At 39.3% G+C, this 17,952-nt stretch overlaps 1 protein-coding gene across 6 annotated transcripts in view; it reads right to left on the bottom strand.

Moving 5' to 3' along the window:
* Positions 1 to 2,325: 2,325 nt before the first annotated feature.
* CTPS2 (CTP synthase 2) overlaps positions 2,326 to 17,952 on the bottom strand; it is a gene marked incomplete at its 5' end in the record, with an annotated part of 101,277 nt that continues 85,650 nt past the window's right edge. For 4 of the 6 annotated variants that reach the window (XM_079123150.1, XM_079123152.1, XM_079123155.1 and 1 more), the window contains 4 exons: positions 2,326 to 3,257; positions 4,223 to 4,333; positions 10,499 to 10,516; positions 16,180 to 16,324. In XM_079123150.1, coding sequence (XP_078979276.1) covers positions 4,264 to 4,333; positions 10,499 to 10,516; positions 16,180 to 16,324 — 233 coding nt within the window. In that variant the 3' untranslated portion in view covers positions 2,326 to 3,257; positions 4,223 to 4,263. The remainder of the gene's footprint in view (positions 3,258 to 4,222; positions 4,334 to 10,498; positions 10,517 to 16,179; positions 16,325 to 17,952) is intronic. The other 2 variants (XM_079123151.1, XM_079123153.1) reach the window with 1 other exon arrangement.

Here is a 17,952-nt window from a genome sequence, read left to right as displayed (position 1 = left end):
TTGAAGCAAGATGACAGATAACCAAACCAAATAGTAGGCCTCATACATGGCCCTACTACACAGGTTTCACCCCCTGAACAGAACTTATGAAGGGTCCCATGTCATACGGCTTACATTAAATAAGTTAGTGGGCTTTTCTTTTGTTAATCTGTCATTGTTATAGAAGCCTCAATCATGAACCTAAATAGTTTTCCTCCCCTCCTCATTTCTGCGTATCTTCCCTCACTTTGCACAGCTGCAGAATCTCAGTGCTGGAGGTAACACTGGTGAGTGCCAATGTCTAGCACCAACCTTAACAGAGGATAGATCTGCATGGAACTAGGACTTATTTCAAAAAACAGTGCAAAGTCAGAAATAAAGTAGCAAAAGTGACCATTAAGATTGGCACTAGATGGCTTGTGAAGAAAAAAACAAAATGAATCTCTTCAGCTTCAGCCCAATCCAAACTTCAGTGTAGTATAGGTTGAGGCTGACAGCAAGCAGATGACAACACAGTCACTGAAACAGCATCACCACCCAACCAACTGCCTTGTCAGGGAAAGTCCATCCCCACTGGGTCTCATACCATCTTGACATACTATGTGACCAGGCACACATTTGGGTAAACCATTTACCCACTTTACCCAGGTAGCCTTCCTTGACTCTCCAGCTTTTCATGGGATCCCATTTTACACTCTCTCACAAGTCCCTTTGTCCTTGTTCTTTGACACTCTCAGCTCCCTGAACACATCACAATTATAATTAGGTACTTATTTCTCTATAGATTTAAAACCTGCCTGCCCCGAAGAGACAGTCAAGTGCAAGAGGTAGGTGGCTCTCCACTACTTCCCGCACCTGACACCATGCCTGGTTCACGCTGGGGGCTTAAGACAAATTTGTTGAATGAATGATTTGTAGTGACTTCCTAGGAGCTCTTGTCCCTCTGTTGCTCTGGTATTCTAAGCAGCCATGCTACAATTGTTCTGCACTTTGCTAGATTCCAAGTTCAAGGAGAGTTTCCAAAAGAGAGAAACCTCATGTACTAACAACAGAGAAGCTAGTTTATTGTTTCTTAAGTGCTCTCTGTTTTGGACCTATTTACATACATCATTGGTTCAAAGCAAAAGCACTTTGTTATAAGTGACTTTAGAAGTCCTAATCATTAAAATTGAAAACTTCCATTTAAGCCAGACTACCCCTTTGTGATATTAAAAGTATCCCCTCTGTGCTTCTATCCCTCTCTCTATGAGACCTATTCTAGCTTTTAACCTGGGCTTTTCATTCAGAGCCTCTTATGATCTTTGAGCTATAATTTTCACAAGTGGGGCCCTGAAGCTCTTTCTTGTTTACCAGAATTGTTCATTTCATTTCCGCATGTATTTGGTAGATGGATTTCCTGTAACATCTTACAAAATAATGCTGTAACACTTTGTATTAAAAAAAAAAAGTTGAAAGGACAATTAAAAAAACAACAAAAAAAATAACAGAGCAGTTGAAATATTTAAATTAGTATCAGAAAGTTAAAATGTAAAAACAGGAAGTACACTAGATGAGAATGTTGTGTATCAGGGTCAGGACTGAGGGAAACGAAAAAGGTATAGGACCGTTTTTGGTTTTTTTGTTTGTTTGTTTTGTTTTGTGTGTGTGTGTGTGTATGTGGTGCTGGGGAATGAACCCAGGGCCTGGTGCATGCAAGGCAGGCACTCTACCAACTGAGCTACATCTCCAGCCCACAGGACTGTTTTTATGTTTAAAGTTGTTTTTAAATTTTTCAATTATCTTAAAATTTGATATTTTGTTCACTGTGGATATTTTTCCTTCAGTGCTGGGTATCAAATCCAAGGTCTTGTACATACTAAGCAAGCACTCTACCACTGAGCTACTTCCTCAGCCCTAATTTTTTATTTGATTTTGATTTTTTTTCAATACTGCATGAAAATATTACTGATTGTTCCTCAAAAGTTAAATAGAAATACTATATAACACAACAATTCCACTCCTGGGTATGTACCCCAAAAGAATTCAAAACAGAGCCGGGCGAGGTGGCACAGGCCTGTAATCCCAGCAGCTCAGGAGGCTCACAAGTTCAAAGCCAGCCTCAGCAACAGTGATGCCCTAAGCAACTCAGTGAGACCCTGTCTCTAAATAAAATACAAACTAGGGCTGCGGAGGTGGTTCAGTGGTTAACTATCCCTGGGTTCCATCCCTGGTACCAAAAACAGAAAACAAAAAAACAGGTGTTCCAAAATATATATGCATGTGAATGTTCATAGCAGCATTATTCACAATAGCCCAAAGGTGGAAACAACCAAAATGTCCATCAACAAATGAATAGGTAGATTGTGGTAGAAATATACAATGGAGTTTTATTCAGTCATAAAAAGGATTGAAGTTCTGATACATGCTACAACATGGATGAACCTTGCCAATATTACAGTAAATCAAAGAAACCAGACACGAAAGGACACATTCTGTATGATTCCACGTGTATGAAATATATGGATAGGAAATATAGGATAGGAAAATTTATACAAATCAAAAAGAGATTGGTGATTGCCAGAGGCTGCGGGGGGATAAGGAGCAGCTGCTGATGGGTACAGGGATTTATTCTGGAGCAATGACAATGTTTTAGAGCTAGATAAAGGTGGTGGTTGCACATTGGTACATGCTACTGCATTATTCACTTTTAAATGATTAATTCTGCTATGTGAATTTCACCTCAATTTAAAACTTTATATATATTACTGGTCTTGATTCCTGAGTTTTTCGGATGTTGTGTCTGAGTTGAGTCCCTTTCTTGCCACTCCAAGTCTTCAACCTGCTAAATTTCACTTTTAACTGGAAATAAGCAGGGTGAGAAATTGAAATAATCTTGGTCCATATATGAAACTGTTGCTGAGTTCCAGGTAACAAAACAAATCATTTTGACTCAAAATTAATTACAGCATGTGCCCTGCCATATTACACAGGGAACACCCAATTACCTGGATCTTTGCTCACTGTCTTGACATCATGATGTGCTGGACAAAACACAAACACACCTTCTCCCCCATTATTGTTGCTAGGAAAAGTTTAATTAATTGTGGAAATTTGTGAATACCAAAGGCCACCTATGGAGGGCAAAGAAAACTACCCCTTTGGTTCTGGTTCATGGAAGTAAACATTGCCAAATTCCCTTTGAGCCTTTATATCCCACATTTGGAGAACAAAGCGATTCTTTATGAGTGTGGTGATTTCTTCAGGTAATTCCTTCATCTTGGCTACAATTACTTCAGAGGCTTAAAAAAAAAAAACACAAGTATGAGCCACATCAAAATAGAATAACACATGTCCTTAAAATACCTCTGGATAGCCTTTACACCATTTTGGCTTGCTCCTAGAGGCCAATATGTTTGAGGCAAACATAAATGGATACACCTTTGCTTCCCCCCATGAACATTCATAGTCTGTCCGTCAGACAAATATGAAGGGAGCTCATGCTAGAACAATAAACTCATGACAAGTTTTCCAAAAGCTTCTGTCACTACTAAAGAGCAGTTTATCCAATTCAAGTCCTGCCATAACCCCTAGGGTACTCCCACACAATATCCACCTCTGAGTACAAATTTAATAATGCTATCCTGGCAGTTATCCTCTCTCATAACACATAATAGAGCCATGGGGAAAATAAGCTGCCCTTGGACACCAAACCCATTTTTGGCATCTCCCTACAAAGAAATAAAATGCTATTTTATTTTATACAAATCCGAGAAAATCTGCTTTTCAGGGAGTGACTCTGACTAGGGATCAGCAAAATGACTTTGTAAATAAAGTTTTATTAGCACACAGCCATGTCCATTCATTTCTGTATTGCCTCTGGCCATGCTCCTACTACAATAGCAGAATTGAGTAGTTGTGACAGAGACTATAAGATCCACAAAGCCTAAGAGACTTACTATCTGGACTGGCCTTACAGGAAAAAGAAAAAAACTGTCAACTCCCAACCTAGATCATTTATTACTCTACCCCCTCAGTTCTCCAGGTACCCAATTATAGGTGTACCTGTAAATTCTTGACCTTGGATGCATTTCATTTCCCCAAATACTAACTCTTGAGAATGCCAGTGGTTGAGTCTATCATATTAACTCTACCAGTCAAATAGAAGCATACTAAGGGAGAAGGATCATGAGACACAAGTCTTGTAATGTTCCCAACCACAGGTGAAAGCTTATAAGATGAACAATATTCAAAGTTTCCATCTTACCCTTTCAGGCAGTTCCCGTTATTCTGAATCATGTATTAGTTTCAGCTGATTTCCAACTCAGCTATCCTTGGCTCTGAAAAGCTGTCATCACTGGCATCGCTGTATCTATCACTAGATCAAAAGAGGAACTAATTTAACAAGGTGTAAAAAACAAAAAAACCCCAGGCAATTATTCAATTTTCAATTCCAAACATTTCCATAATTAACCTCTACTCAGAGAAAATATTAGGAAATATTCTATTATCACTTTCTAGTCACTACATAAAGAGGTCTGTCCAACCACACATAACAGCCTCCTTCTTTGGTCAGAGAAATTGATTACTTGCTTTCATAGAAAATTGGAAGTTACTTATTTGGAAAATTTAGAAAAGCATTTCAATTTAAGATGAAATCTATAAGCTTCTGAAGACCACTGATCACTAGTGAATTTCAACAAAAGTCTTGATTTCCCACCTGTCTCCTTGCCTAATGTTTGCCGTCTACTAGAGTTGTTCTATTAATAAATTGATTGAAATAAAAGCCTGAGTTGATGGACCCTCTTTATTCTCTGTGAAAGTACTCTTGTCCAACTAAGGGCTAAAGTTAAAGCCCTTAGTTGAGCCGCATTTAGTCCTATTCTCACTAACCACAATTTCCTCAAGTGCACAAAATATTAAATGGATGTTTAGAGCTCTTTCACTTTTTGCCCTTCTAATGACATCTGTTCCTTTAGGCAATGAAGGGAGTCCGGGACACACTACTCCAGAATACCACACCTTGGCAGAGCGGCAACATTAAGCTGAAGGATGCTGAGAGCATGTGCTGGAAGGTCTCTTGGACCTTTCCTGTGCTCTGGCCCTGAAGCAGGTCCCCAGTGGAAAGGAGCATCCTTCTCTCAGAAAACACTGAGACAACCCAAATAAATACAATTTTCTCATACTAGACAAAGGTGCCAAAAATATGCAATGGAGAAAAGATAGCCTCTTCAACAAATGGTGCTGGGAGAATTGGAAATCCATATGCAACAGAATGAAACTAAACCCATATCTCTCACCATGCACGAAACTAAACTCAAAATGGATTAAGGACCTCGGAATCAGACCAGAGACCCTGCAGATTATAGAAGAAAAAGTAGGTCCAAATCTTCACCTTGTTGGTCTAGGACCAGACTTCCTTAACAGGACTCCCATAGCACAAGAAATAAAAGCTAGAATCAACCACTGGGATAGATTCAAACTAAAAAGCTTTCTCTCAGCAAAGGAAACTATCAGCAATGCGAAGAAAGAGCCTACAGAGTGGGAGAATATCTTTGCCAATCATACTTCAGATAGAGCACTAATCTCCAGAATCTATAAAGAACTCAAAAAACTCTACTCCAAGAATTCAAACAGTCCAGTCAACAAATGGGCTAAGGAAATGAATAGACACTTCACAGAAGAAGATCTACAAGCAATCAACAAACATATGGAAAAATATTCAACATCTCTAGTAATAAGAGAAATGCAAATCAAAACCACCCTAAGATTCCATCTCACCCCAATTAGAATGGCGATTATCAAGAATACGAGCAACAACAGGTGTTGGCGAGGATGTGGGGAGAAAGGTACACTCATACACTGCTGGTGGGGCTGCAAATTAGTGCAGCCACTATGGAAAGCAGTGTGGAGATTCCTTAGAAAACTTGGAATGGACCCTCCATTTGACCCAGCTATCCCACTCCTTGGCCTATACCCAAAGGACTTAAAATCTGCATACTACAGAAATACAGCCACATCAATGTTCATAGCTGCTCAATTCACAATAGCCAGACTGTGGAACCAACCTAGATGCCCTTCAATTGATGAGTGGATAAAGAAACTGTGGTATATATATACTATGGAATATTACTCAGCCATAAAGAATGATAAAATTATGACATTTGCAGGCAAATGGATGAAATTGGAGAATATCATGCTAAGTGAGATAAGCCAATCTCAAAAAGCCAAAGGACGAATGATATCGCTAATAAGTGGAGGATGACACATAATGGGGGGGAGGGAAGGGTTAGAGTTAGGGTTAGGGAGGGGGGCAAGTATGGAGGAAGGAACTACTGTATAGAGGGTAAAGAGGGGTGGGAGGGGTGGGGGGAAGGGAAAAAATAACAGAATGAATCAAACAACATTGCTCTATGTAAATTTATGATTACACAAATGGTATGCCTTTACGCCATGTACAAACAGAGAAACAACATGTATCCCATTTGTTTACAATAAAAAAAAATCCAGAACATATCAAAACAAATCAAAAAAAATAATAATAATAAAAAAATAAAAAATAAAAAAATTAAAAAAAAAAAAAAAAAAAAGAAAACACTGAGACACAAAGAAGAACCTGGAAAAACTGACCTTGCTAAGTTTCCCCTGGTTCATTACCATGACACTATACTCTTTGCCCTATTCTATTTCTCCATGACTCTCCACTCTTCATTATGTGCTAAAGAAAACACCAGGGGTGCTGGGCAAGATGGCACATGCCTATAATCTCAGTGGCTGGGGAGGCTAAGGCAGGAAGATTATGAGTTCAAAGCCAACCTCAGCAACTTAGCAAAGCCCTAAGCAACTTAGTGAGATCCTGTCTCTAAGTAAAATAAAGAAAAAACAGAAAAAAATGAAAATACTAGGGTTTATCTGTTTGTTTGGGTCTTCATTTCCTTATAAACACTCCATGTCACATAAAACTCATATTAGATAAATGTGTGTGCTTTTCTGTTGTTGATCTATCCTTTGTTATAGGGGCCTCAGCCATGAACCAAGATGGTTAGAGGGAAAGATGGTTTTTCCTCCCCACCAGCCATGTAAAAAGACTAGAGAACAGTAAACACAGCTGCATGTCCCTGATTCCATTAGTCAAATGCCATCCTTTTCTTTTTTCAGCTGCAGGATGACTTTTGCCTCTGTTTAAGGACGTGATTCCTCTCTAGATACAGAGCTGTGCTTGTCTGTGTGCTTGAGATAACAGTAGCTCCTCATTACATGGGAATGTGTCATCTACAGTCAGCACATTCCACAGGGAGCTTGAACTTGGTGGTCATTAGGACTAGACATGCGTGTTAGCATAAGACCCAGGGAACACCAGCAGTACACAAAGTGCTAATGTACTCTCTAAACTCACCTTGAAATCTTATGCACTACAAATCATATTTTCACAATGATTTATGTATCAGCAGCATGAAAGTTTTCCATTCCAACAAACATTCTCATTTGTTCAAGGGTTTTGAGTCACATATAGCATTCAGAATAGAACCCATTATTGACACCTGTCACCATGCTGGGTTCCCTTAGAAATACATCTTCTCCATCAGTTACCTCTGCAATTGAACTTTTGCTCTGAGCCATGGGCTCTGTTTGGGTTTCCTCTTGCTTGGTTTAAAATAAATCAGCACATCAATGAACTCCACTAGAGTTCTACTGATCTGTGGAGATGTCATTGCCAGGAAGTGTTCCATGCATGACCCATCCCTAACCTTGGCCAAGCTTTTGCTGATTGGTAGCAATATAAGTGTGAATTTCATAACAGGTGAAATCCCCCTCACTTATTCTTAAAGGGAACAATCAGAGAAACTCCAACAGGCTAGAAAACAAAGATTTTACTCTCTACATATTGAGTAAATATCAATAAATAGATAAAGCAAATCATAAAAGACCATCTATGTTTTCTGGTTTGCATTCTCACTGTCCTCCCTGACTTTTGGAAAAAAAAGTAGAGGTACAGAGGCATTAAAACAGGGAGAGGAGATAGAAGATTAAGAACAGATAGAAAAACCCAGGGTTGGGTGGTGCACACCTGTAATCGTAGCTACCCTGGAGGCTGAGGCAGAAGGATCTCAAGTTCGAGGTCAGCCTGAGTAACTTAATGAATGGGAACTTATCTCAAAATAAAAGGTAAAAACAGCTGAGGGTGTGGAGCTCAGTGGTAAAGGGCCCCTGGGTACCAAAAAGAAAATAAAAAAGGAAAAGAAAGTGTTGGCAGAAAAAAAAGATATGTTAGATAAGCATTAAAAAAAAATCCTTAAAATCACTAAAGTAGAAAAATACCGCCTAGTTAGATTTCAGTTCAGGAAAATCATTTCTGTCACATAGAAATAATCATTTAAAAGGAAAAAAAAGGTTTAAAATATTTTTTACAAACCTAGCCAAAAATTTGATATAACCTCTCCCTATTCAAATGCATGATCCTTCCTGGTTCTAGGCTTCATTTTGTTGTCACAGAATTAGCGAAGGAAGGGAATTTAGAAGTTGTGAATACAACTCCCTATGGGAAAAGAAATGAAGGCCAAGGGTGTTCAAGTGACTTACCTAGAGCACAGCTTGTTTGAGTTGGGACTAGAATTCCCATACTAACCCAGGCCGCAAGTTCAGGTCTAAGCTGTGCTGCAGTGGGGCAGCAGGGCCCACCAGAGCATGTCACCTGACACTACAAGTGAGAAGAGGCCAAGGACCAAGGGAACTCCATTTTCTCAGGTGTCACATCTTACATACACTTCCTTCCCTATCTCTAAGCCCTGAGAGAAGCAGGGTGGGTTCACATTTTTCCTCTCATATTCCCCCTCACACTGCACATGTTTATTTATTTACATAAATAAATACTATTTATTAACCATGTATCTTTGGACAAGGTAACTTGACTCCTGAGACCCAAGAAAAAGTGGCAAGAAAAAATGACGACTTCACCAAAATGTTATGAGGGCCAAAAGAGAATGTATAAACTTGCTCTGAAAGTTACACAAAAATATAAGTTGCTGCTATTGATAAGGGTTATATATTCATAATGATATCTCCCACAAAACTCATGACATATAAAGAATCAGCAAAAACTGCTAAGTGCATGTTTTTCAGAATTGCTTCCAGTACCAAGTGTAATTCCCTACCCACATTAGCCAATGGACGTGGATGAGTCTGTTTCTAATCTACTGGTTCTCAAGTCTATCTGAAGTCTGTCTGCCCTGAACTCTGCTAATACATCAGAATGGCCCAAACTGAGTATAACAAAATGAGGCTTAGCTTGAATTTATGCATCTCCAATGCTAATGATTGTGTTCACTAATTTCCTTTCACATTTGTTGAGAGACCGGTGGTGGGACGATAAAATAATCCATGACACTCAGGAGCAGAACTACTAGAGCTAGGGGTGTAGTTCAGTGGCAGAGCATTTGCGTGGCATACATGAGGCACACAGAACAAACTTAAAAGAAGTAATAAGCTAGATTTATCTGGGTATATTTTCACTTAATTGGAGACTTACCAGCTCCATCTTAAAACTAACCTATCTTTTTGAGTAATCTCCATACACACACAGACATAGTTTCTCACTGGGAAGAATTATCAGATATTAGAATTAAACTCTATGAAGTGACACAAAATACAGACACTTCACCTATGCCTTGTTACATTTGAGGAGGGGAAAGTTTTAAACCCGAACTGTTCAATACAGTAGCTACAAGCCACAGTGACTATCTAAATGTAGATCAAATAATATTAAAAATTCCATTCCTCACTTGCACTATTCAATTGCTCAATAGCCATATATGATTAGTGACTGCCATACTTAATAACACAGATTATTAAGCATTTCCATCATTCCAAAAACTTTTAATGGATAGTAGTGATTTACAAGGAAATGAATAATGAGTTTTAAAAAACAAACTCCAATCACCATGCAATGGTCCTCACTGTTTGTAAAGGTCTGGTTACCTATAGTTAATTAAAATCATAGCAAATATCTCTCACACATGCACGTGCCCTCCCCAAATAGTAGAAACTCGCCTTTTAAATAAGTATCTCACAGGACCATTTCTCCAAGACAAAATGAAAATCAGCAGCAGTGACTCATAGGAATCCGTACCCTCATGTCACTAGCCTGACTTACAAAACTCCACCACAATGGTCTGCACGTGGTTGAGAGACAAAAGGCTTGTCATAGTCAAGCATATCTGTCATAGTCAAGCGTATCTTTCCTGACTCCTAATAAATCCCCATTATAAGAAAACATATTCCAAGACTCTAGAGAAAAGGTATAGTAATGCCTCATATAACCCACCTTTTGTGCAACCCCAAGGCAGTCATTAAATCACTTCTTCTTCATTAACAGAAGGAGGTGGTTGGAATTTAAAATTTTTTTAATGGCACAGTTAGGATTCCCAGCATGCATGAGTTCCTACAATACTTTCTATCAAAATCCATTTCATGTGAAAAAGCATGTCTTAAAAACACGTTGCCATGCACACAGTTTTCCCCAAAGCATTGTTACTGCTATACTTACTTCCTTCTCAAAGGGCCCCTGGAAGCCATAAAATATAAGAGCAATGAAATAAAAACTTAGTATGCTTTGAATGAGTTTTGCATTTCATAGTAAACAGTAGAATCAACCCAGGCAGGGCATTAAAAGCACAGTACTCTGTATTACTTTGAACTCCACTCTGGCTGGCCCCACATCATCAACGCTGGAGTTAATTATCAGTCAATATATAATCCCCAAGGTAAGGTGCACTCAAATGTGATTTCCTTAAAAATAATTTACCCAAAAAAAAAAATCTCCAGGTATGGAATTGAAGTCAGTTGGGGGGGTAACAGTTTTAAAAGATGTTTAAAACAACTGCTCAAAAGACAGCAAAAAAGAAGCTCTTTTTTGTTTTAATTTTCAATTCTCTTATGCTTGAAATACAAAAAGGGGAGAAAGTAGTATTTCGATAACCATTAAAAGTTCACAAAGCACCATCTCAGCTGTTCCTCACAGCCAGCCCTAAGGGTGAAGAGAGGTAACTTGGACAAAATTTCCCAGTGAGTGATAAAGCCAGAAGTCAAATGCATAGTACTTGCTCTATTTGTTGATACTGTCCCCACAGAAGTAAAATACTTGCACCATATATTGCAATTACAGCCCCAGGCAACATCAACCATGCAGCCTAAAAATGTCAAAAAGCAAGAGGATTCCAAGTTTGAAATGGTGGCAGAAATTGAACATCAGATTCATGCAGGGGAAAACGGCATCTTACTCTGAGTCAGCCCAAATGGGGTAAGCATGCCTTAGAGGGAGAAATGCCACTCTGCCAAAAACAGAGGGCCACTCTTGCCTCCATGCCCACCTGAACCATTCCCATGGGCTGGCATACGGAGAGGATACAGATGGGTCTTCCCCTTTTGCTAAGCAGTTTAGGAATATATATCAAGAGCCAAGAGGCATTAAAACCCTCTGGGGAGTGCAGAGGACTACAGTTGTTTCAAATGGATTTATGTGCATTTTATCCTATAAGCTCAGGAAAGCCATTGAGGGTTTTAAGCTCCAAAATAACGTGGGAAGATCATTCTGATGGCAGAAGATGGATTAGGGGGAGGAAAGCTGGAAGCACAGAGACCAGGTAGGAGGCTATACAGTAGACAGGAGACAAAGGAGATGGAAACTAAGGTAAAAGAATTATAATATCATCATCATCATCATCATCATCATCATCATCATCCCTATTTAAGTGCCCACCATAGACTAGTCTAAATTGTTTTCTTACAATTACATGAGACAGTCTCCCTCCACCATACCAGCAACGTATAATACCAGTACAACCATGCAAATTTGGGACAAATTATACTTAGACACAAGAGGAGAGACATCACCAAACAATTACAATGCTTTATTTAATGGACCACAATTTCCCATGGATTTATTCATTCTAAAAATGGTCTAGCCAGGTACAGTGGTACATGCCTGTAATCCCAGCAGCTCAGGAGGCTAAGGCAGGAGGATCGAAAGTTCAAAGCTAGCCTCTGCAACTTAGTGAGTCCCTGAGCAACTTAGCGACACCCTGTCTTAAAAAATAAAAATTTAAAAGAAAACAAGATGGGGATGTAGCTCAGTAGTTGAGTGCTGCTGCATTCAATCCCTGGTACAAAAAAAAATAAGGTCTAATGGTATAATTAATAAGTTACACTTAGGCAAAAAAAGACTTAGCATAGCAAGGCCTGAGGCTGCCATCTTTAGAAAGTCCAGCAGGGTTGGTCATTGGCTGGTGTCTGTAAATGTGCCTTTCAGAATGTATGGTCCACTACTAATTGATTAAGATCCTTTTGCTGCATCTAGGTTGTTTGTACAAACAATGTGATTTATAGTGAACACAATTTTCCTTCTAAGAGTCTGAAATCTAGGGGGTTGCTATGCAGAGAACCTCTATGTGACCAGACCTCAACAAAATCCCTAAAGACACACTTCTCTGGGCAGAAATGCCATGCATATGTTGCATTCAGTGCTGGAAGGAGGGTCAGCTCAGTGTGACTTATCACAGGAGGGAGGGAGTAAGCACAGGAAACCTGCAAATGGATTTCTCCAGGCTCCACTTACATCTTTTCCCTTACTGAACCCACTGTGCATATTTACTGCATCACTGTAATATTAGCTGTGAGTTCAACAATATTCTGATTCCTTCTTGAGAATCATCAATGTGCAGGTAGTCTTGGGAGATCCTCAAAACCAGACTTGGTTTGATTTTGCCTGTACTTTTGAGTAGCTCACAAAAACATAAAAAATACTACCCTAAAACTATTATGTCCTTGAGCAGACCACTACCCATCTAAAACCAGACAGAACTGGTTTTCATAACTGCTCTTTCTGGAGATTATGGAATGGTTGACAAGTTAGCTCACCAGCTCTAAATTCCAAAAGAATATTTTTACTACAACTTCCCTAGTGCTCAAAGATAAATATTCTCCACTAAGCAGCAAGCAGGGGTTATGGTTCAGGTGTTCTTACTCAAAGTCAAGGACTTTTACACTCTGTATCTTAAAGATATCACTGTCCATGTGCCATACAGTTGAACATCATCAGAGCAAATTTCTGGGAAAGGAAGTCGTTATTTTAGCATTTGTTCTAAGGTCAATTAGAAGCAGTAATCTTGTTTGAAAGAAATTTAGCTCCAACTCAGCTCACATTAGAGTCTAGCCACCAAAGCAGTCATTTGCTTTTCAAAGTACGCTAATCCAATCGAGCTGGGCAGAGAGGAGCTGAAGTCATCCTGGTATCTGTCTCTGGATTAATTCATAGTCACCATTCTTGGTTGGGAAACCCCCTGCAATGTGTCAAGATCAGACTAGACTACATCCATCCTTCCCTGCCACCTGTATTTACTACTTTAACGGGTAATAAACAACCCCTTGTGCTAGGGAGCCAGGGAGACAAAGATAAATAAGATACTGGCTGCCTCTAAGGAATGAGCCAGTTTGTGGCTGATACGTAGGAATTCTCTTGCAACCAAGGAAGCCGGCAATCAGCTGGGATTCCAATTCTATGAGACATACTGCATCCTGTTCAGGAGTCACTAGCAAGCAGAAAGTGCCAGGAAGTGTCCACTGAAGATGGCCAACCTCCATGCAGGAATTGGCAGGCCACAGCACACAGGTGGGCAACCCACACACACCAGACAACATCCATATATTAGTTAATGCTTGCAAACAGCTAGATGGTTATGAGTGAATAATTTCTCCCAGCCACTAATTCACTCCACTGTCACCCCTGCCCCTTTCAAGTGTGACAACCTGAAATAATAGAGACAATAAGGTGGCTGTGAAGAGTCACAGCACACATATGATGCCGGACCACATTGGAATTTTCAATCTGCTGCATAAGCTGTATATCCTGACAACCCAGGAGGGTTCTCATGCAGAACCTTAGCACATAAGCCAGAGAGTGTGGAGCCACTTGGTTGAAGCAGAGAAGAGCCCAGGGTGCCTTCAGCCCACTCCTCATGGCAGCCCAGACTCCAGCTCTGTGGGCAAAGCTTGAAAGAATGCAAGTAGCGATCATTAATTCCATAAGGCATGCCCAGCATGCAAAATATGTAAAACATTCCCATATAAATACACAGGTAAAGGAAATGCTAGAGAGCTGAGAGCTTCTCCCAGCAAACAATGGCATTAATAAGCAGGCTCAAGTAACACGATCTCACACATACACCCATGCATGCAGCCAGGCAGCCCTCAAAAGTTGTTGGCTGGGATGAGGGCTGGCAATGGCAATCTTCTAAACAACACATAGGATTATCATGGTAATAACCCTTCCTAAGTCTATGATATCCTGGTTAGTTCCTTTGATTTTAAATTTTCAACATACATTATTCTTAGATGACAAGAAGTAAAGAGATAAATTCTCCCCTAACTCATATTTAAATGTAATGAAGTTTTCATGAAAATCCCTAAGGAATTTTTTACTTGAACCTGATCTTAACAATCATTTTACAATTCACCCGGAAGAATAGCAAAATCTATTTTTAAAAACTGAACAACAGAAGTAGAGTCGGTGAGGTCTTCCTTTAAAATAATGCTCTGACAGTGAAAAGAACAGTAAAGGTTCAGGTATGAGAAAGAAAATCATCATTTGAACAAAAGAGAACTCTCTGAAATGAAACCAAATTGCCCAACTTACAATTCACAGGGAGCAAAGGGGGAGCCAGATCCCTACCTCAAATGCTTTGCTAAAAAAAAAAAGTCCATAGGGCTGGGGAGATAGCTCAGCTGGTAGAGTGCATGCCTCACCTCACAAGCACAAGGCCCTGAGTTCGATCCCCAGTACCGCAAAAAAAAAAAAAAAAAAAAAAAAAAGTCCATATAGATTATATATTCAAACCATAAAATCAAACCATAATAGTGTAAAAGGAAAACATCTGTGTTATTATTTAAATAATCTTTTCATAGGAAAAGACTTTAGGCATGATACTAAAGATAGAATCCAGAAAAGTAAAAGACTGGGCTACATAAATTTTTATAAAATAGCTAGGCATGGCAGTGCATGCCTGTAATCCCAGTGACTCTGGAGGTTGAAGTGGGAGAATCCCAAGTTGGAGGACAGCCTCAGCAACTTAGCAAGACCCTGTCTCAAAATCAAAAAAGGGTTAGCAATGTAGCTCAGTGATACAGCACCTCTAAATTCAGTCCCCAGTACAAAAAAAAACAAAACTTCTTACACAAATTTTTGCAAAATCACACAAAGCCAGGCACAGTGGTACACACTTATTATCTCTGTGCCTCAGGAGGCTCACAAGTTCAAAGGCAGCCTCAGCAACTTAGCAAGACCCTAAACAACTTAATAAGATCCAGTCTTAAAAATTGAAATTTAAAGAAAAAGGGCTGAGGATGTGGCTCAGTGGTTAAGTATTCCTGGGTTCAATCCCCAGTACCACAAAAAAGTAGAGAGAGGCTGCATAATGTCCTTATTCAAAACTCCTTAGGAAGGATGAAAAGTTCCATTAACAAACCAAAAAAAAAAAACCAAAATCATTTTGTAAAAAAATTTGCATGCAATCTAACAAAGGACTAATTTTCCTTATGTATAAAGAAGTTACCAATCAGTAAGAAAAAGAATACAATAGCAAAAGGGAAAAGGGACAAAGGAACAGAAGAGTTATTCATAAAAAAAGAGCCAAGAAATGAATATGATATTCATAAATACTTATTAGTCAAAGATCAACAAAAGAAAGTCTCATCTTTTCACTAATCAAAATGACAAAGCTTAAGCCAGGCATGGTGGCACACACCTATAATCCCAGAGGCTTGGGAGGCTGAGGCAGGAGAATTGCAAGTTCAAAGCCAGCCTCAGCAACAGCGAGGCACTAAGCAAGTCAGTGAGACCTGACTCTAAATAAAATACAAAATAAGGCTGGGGATGTGGCTCAGTGGTCAAGTGCCCCTGAGTTCAATCCTCGGTATCAAAAAAAAAAAAAGAGAGAGAGAGAGAGAGAGAGACAAAAAATATACGAGATAATAGCCAGTGTCAGCATGATTTGGAAAGCTGGCATATTATTGCTATAAACATGATTAAATTATATTGTGAAGAGAAAAATTTGTTATGGGAGAAAAAAACTGATCCTTTACAAAAAATGATGTAATGACATTCCACATTTTTAGAAACCTAAGATGCTAGTAAATGTGCATCTTGGGTCCTTGCTAGAGCAGTGAGCTGGTTACCTGGAGGACAGTTTGCATCCCTGTTGCAGGTAGGTATTCAGGTTCCCAGTTGCTGCAAGTAAGAGCCCCAAGTATGGAGGGGAAGGCTTCATCGGCCTAGAAGAAAACTCAGGATGGAATTGGACCCCGACAAAATATGGATGATCTGAAATGAGAGCAATCAGGATGTGATTGAAGCAGACAAATATAAGAACTGCTTGAAAGGTCTTCTTATCTTTGAATAAGAAAACTCATTAAATGCTAAGATGATTTTTTAACTTGTCATCACAGTTACTTTCATGATCCATTTCTGGAGAAGAATTCTAAATATAAAGCACAGCTCACTTAATTCAGGATTTTATCTGTGGAAGGTGTTATTAGCAAAGCTAAGTGATAGTTTGTGAGCGCCATGATGAATTGTGCATTCCCAAAGTCAGCCTCCTTCCTGAAGGCCCTCTGCAGACTTGTGTTGGCTCTGCTTCCATGGTACCCCCTCAGACTGTAGGCTAACCCTGGGTCATTCTTTCTCTTAGATGGCTTGAGGCCATTTCCTGTGACAGCTCCTTCCCTGAGGGAAGGGTCCCCTGGGATAAACAAGCACAATGCTAACCCAGTGGGCTGCCCCTGGGAAACAGCAAGGACAACTGCTTTTCTAGTCACAGCTTTCTGCTGGGTATTAATCATAACACCATAAAATGGAACTGGTACTCATATTTCAGTCTATGCCACCTGTCACTTGTGATAAAGTCTCTGAGTGATGAAAGGATGGCCTTTTAACATGTTCATGGTAGATATACCTCAAGGTGGCAAGAGTTCAAGCTCTTTTCTTCTTCCTTATTTGTTTCTGTATTGGGCAAACCTTCACAATGAGCATGTGTCACATTATCATGAACAAAAATTAAGCTATTTTCATAACAAGGGTTGTAAGAACCCCCTATGTGAGTAATTCAAGTTCTCCCTCAGATAATAGGAACAGAAAAGTAGCTTTTCCCAGATATCTGGAATCCTGTTTTGAAATAAAAAGAATTAAGAGGGTGACACTTCCAAATCTGGGTAGAAATTTTCCAGAATTCCATATTCTCCCCCCCCCCCACCACTACCACCAATCACAACTCTAAAATACTATGTTTACTTCCACATCAGGGAGCATATAGATTGAGCATCTCTCTCTAATCCTATAATTACCATTAGAGCACAGTTACTATGCTGTATTTCCAAATTTGAAAAATAATTTCAATTGCTGTATGTATCAAACTGAAGATAATTAAATAAAATGCTTTGTAGGGGGAGTAAAATAACTTCAAAACTTTTAATGAGATGTTTCATCGGGCTAGGGAGAGCTCAGTTGGTAGAGTGCATGGGTTTGATCTCCAGCACCGCAAAAAAAAAAAAAAAAAAAAGAAAGAAAGAAATGAGATGTTTCATCAAGTGGTCTAACAATCTAGTATGGAATCAAAATCACAAATTCCTGTCACCCCAGGAGACCCAAAGCTACTGTACAGTAATAAGGAAATGATGATGGAACAAAAATATCTACTTCCTAAGGTTATCATTTAAAGTTTGGCCCTACAAAATGGTAGCTTCTAGTAACATATGGCTATTTACACTCATTAGAATTAATTGAGTACATTTCAAGTGCTCAGTAGCCACACGTGGCAGTCAACATACTGAACAGGAAAGACTAGTTCTATTACAGCATTAAGTTCTACAGGACAGCTCTGATCCCAGAAAACTCCAGTGCAGAAATAGTCTGTATCTAAGAAGAAGCCTCCCTGAATTAGAAGGACACTCAGG

This window comes from Sciurus vulgaris (assembly GCF_902686455.1).
Source record: "Sciurus vulgaris genome assembly, chromosome: X".
Taxonomy (NCBI): domain Eukaryota; kingdom Metazoa; phylum Chordata; class Mammalia; order Rodentia; family Sciuridae; genus Sciurus; species Sciurus vulgaris.
Note: the sequence above shows the minus strand (reverse complement) of the source record. Positions and strands in the feature narration are given on the sequence as shown.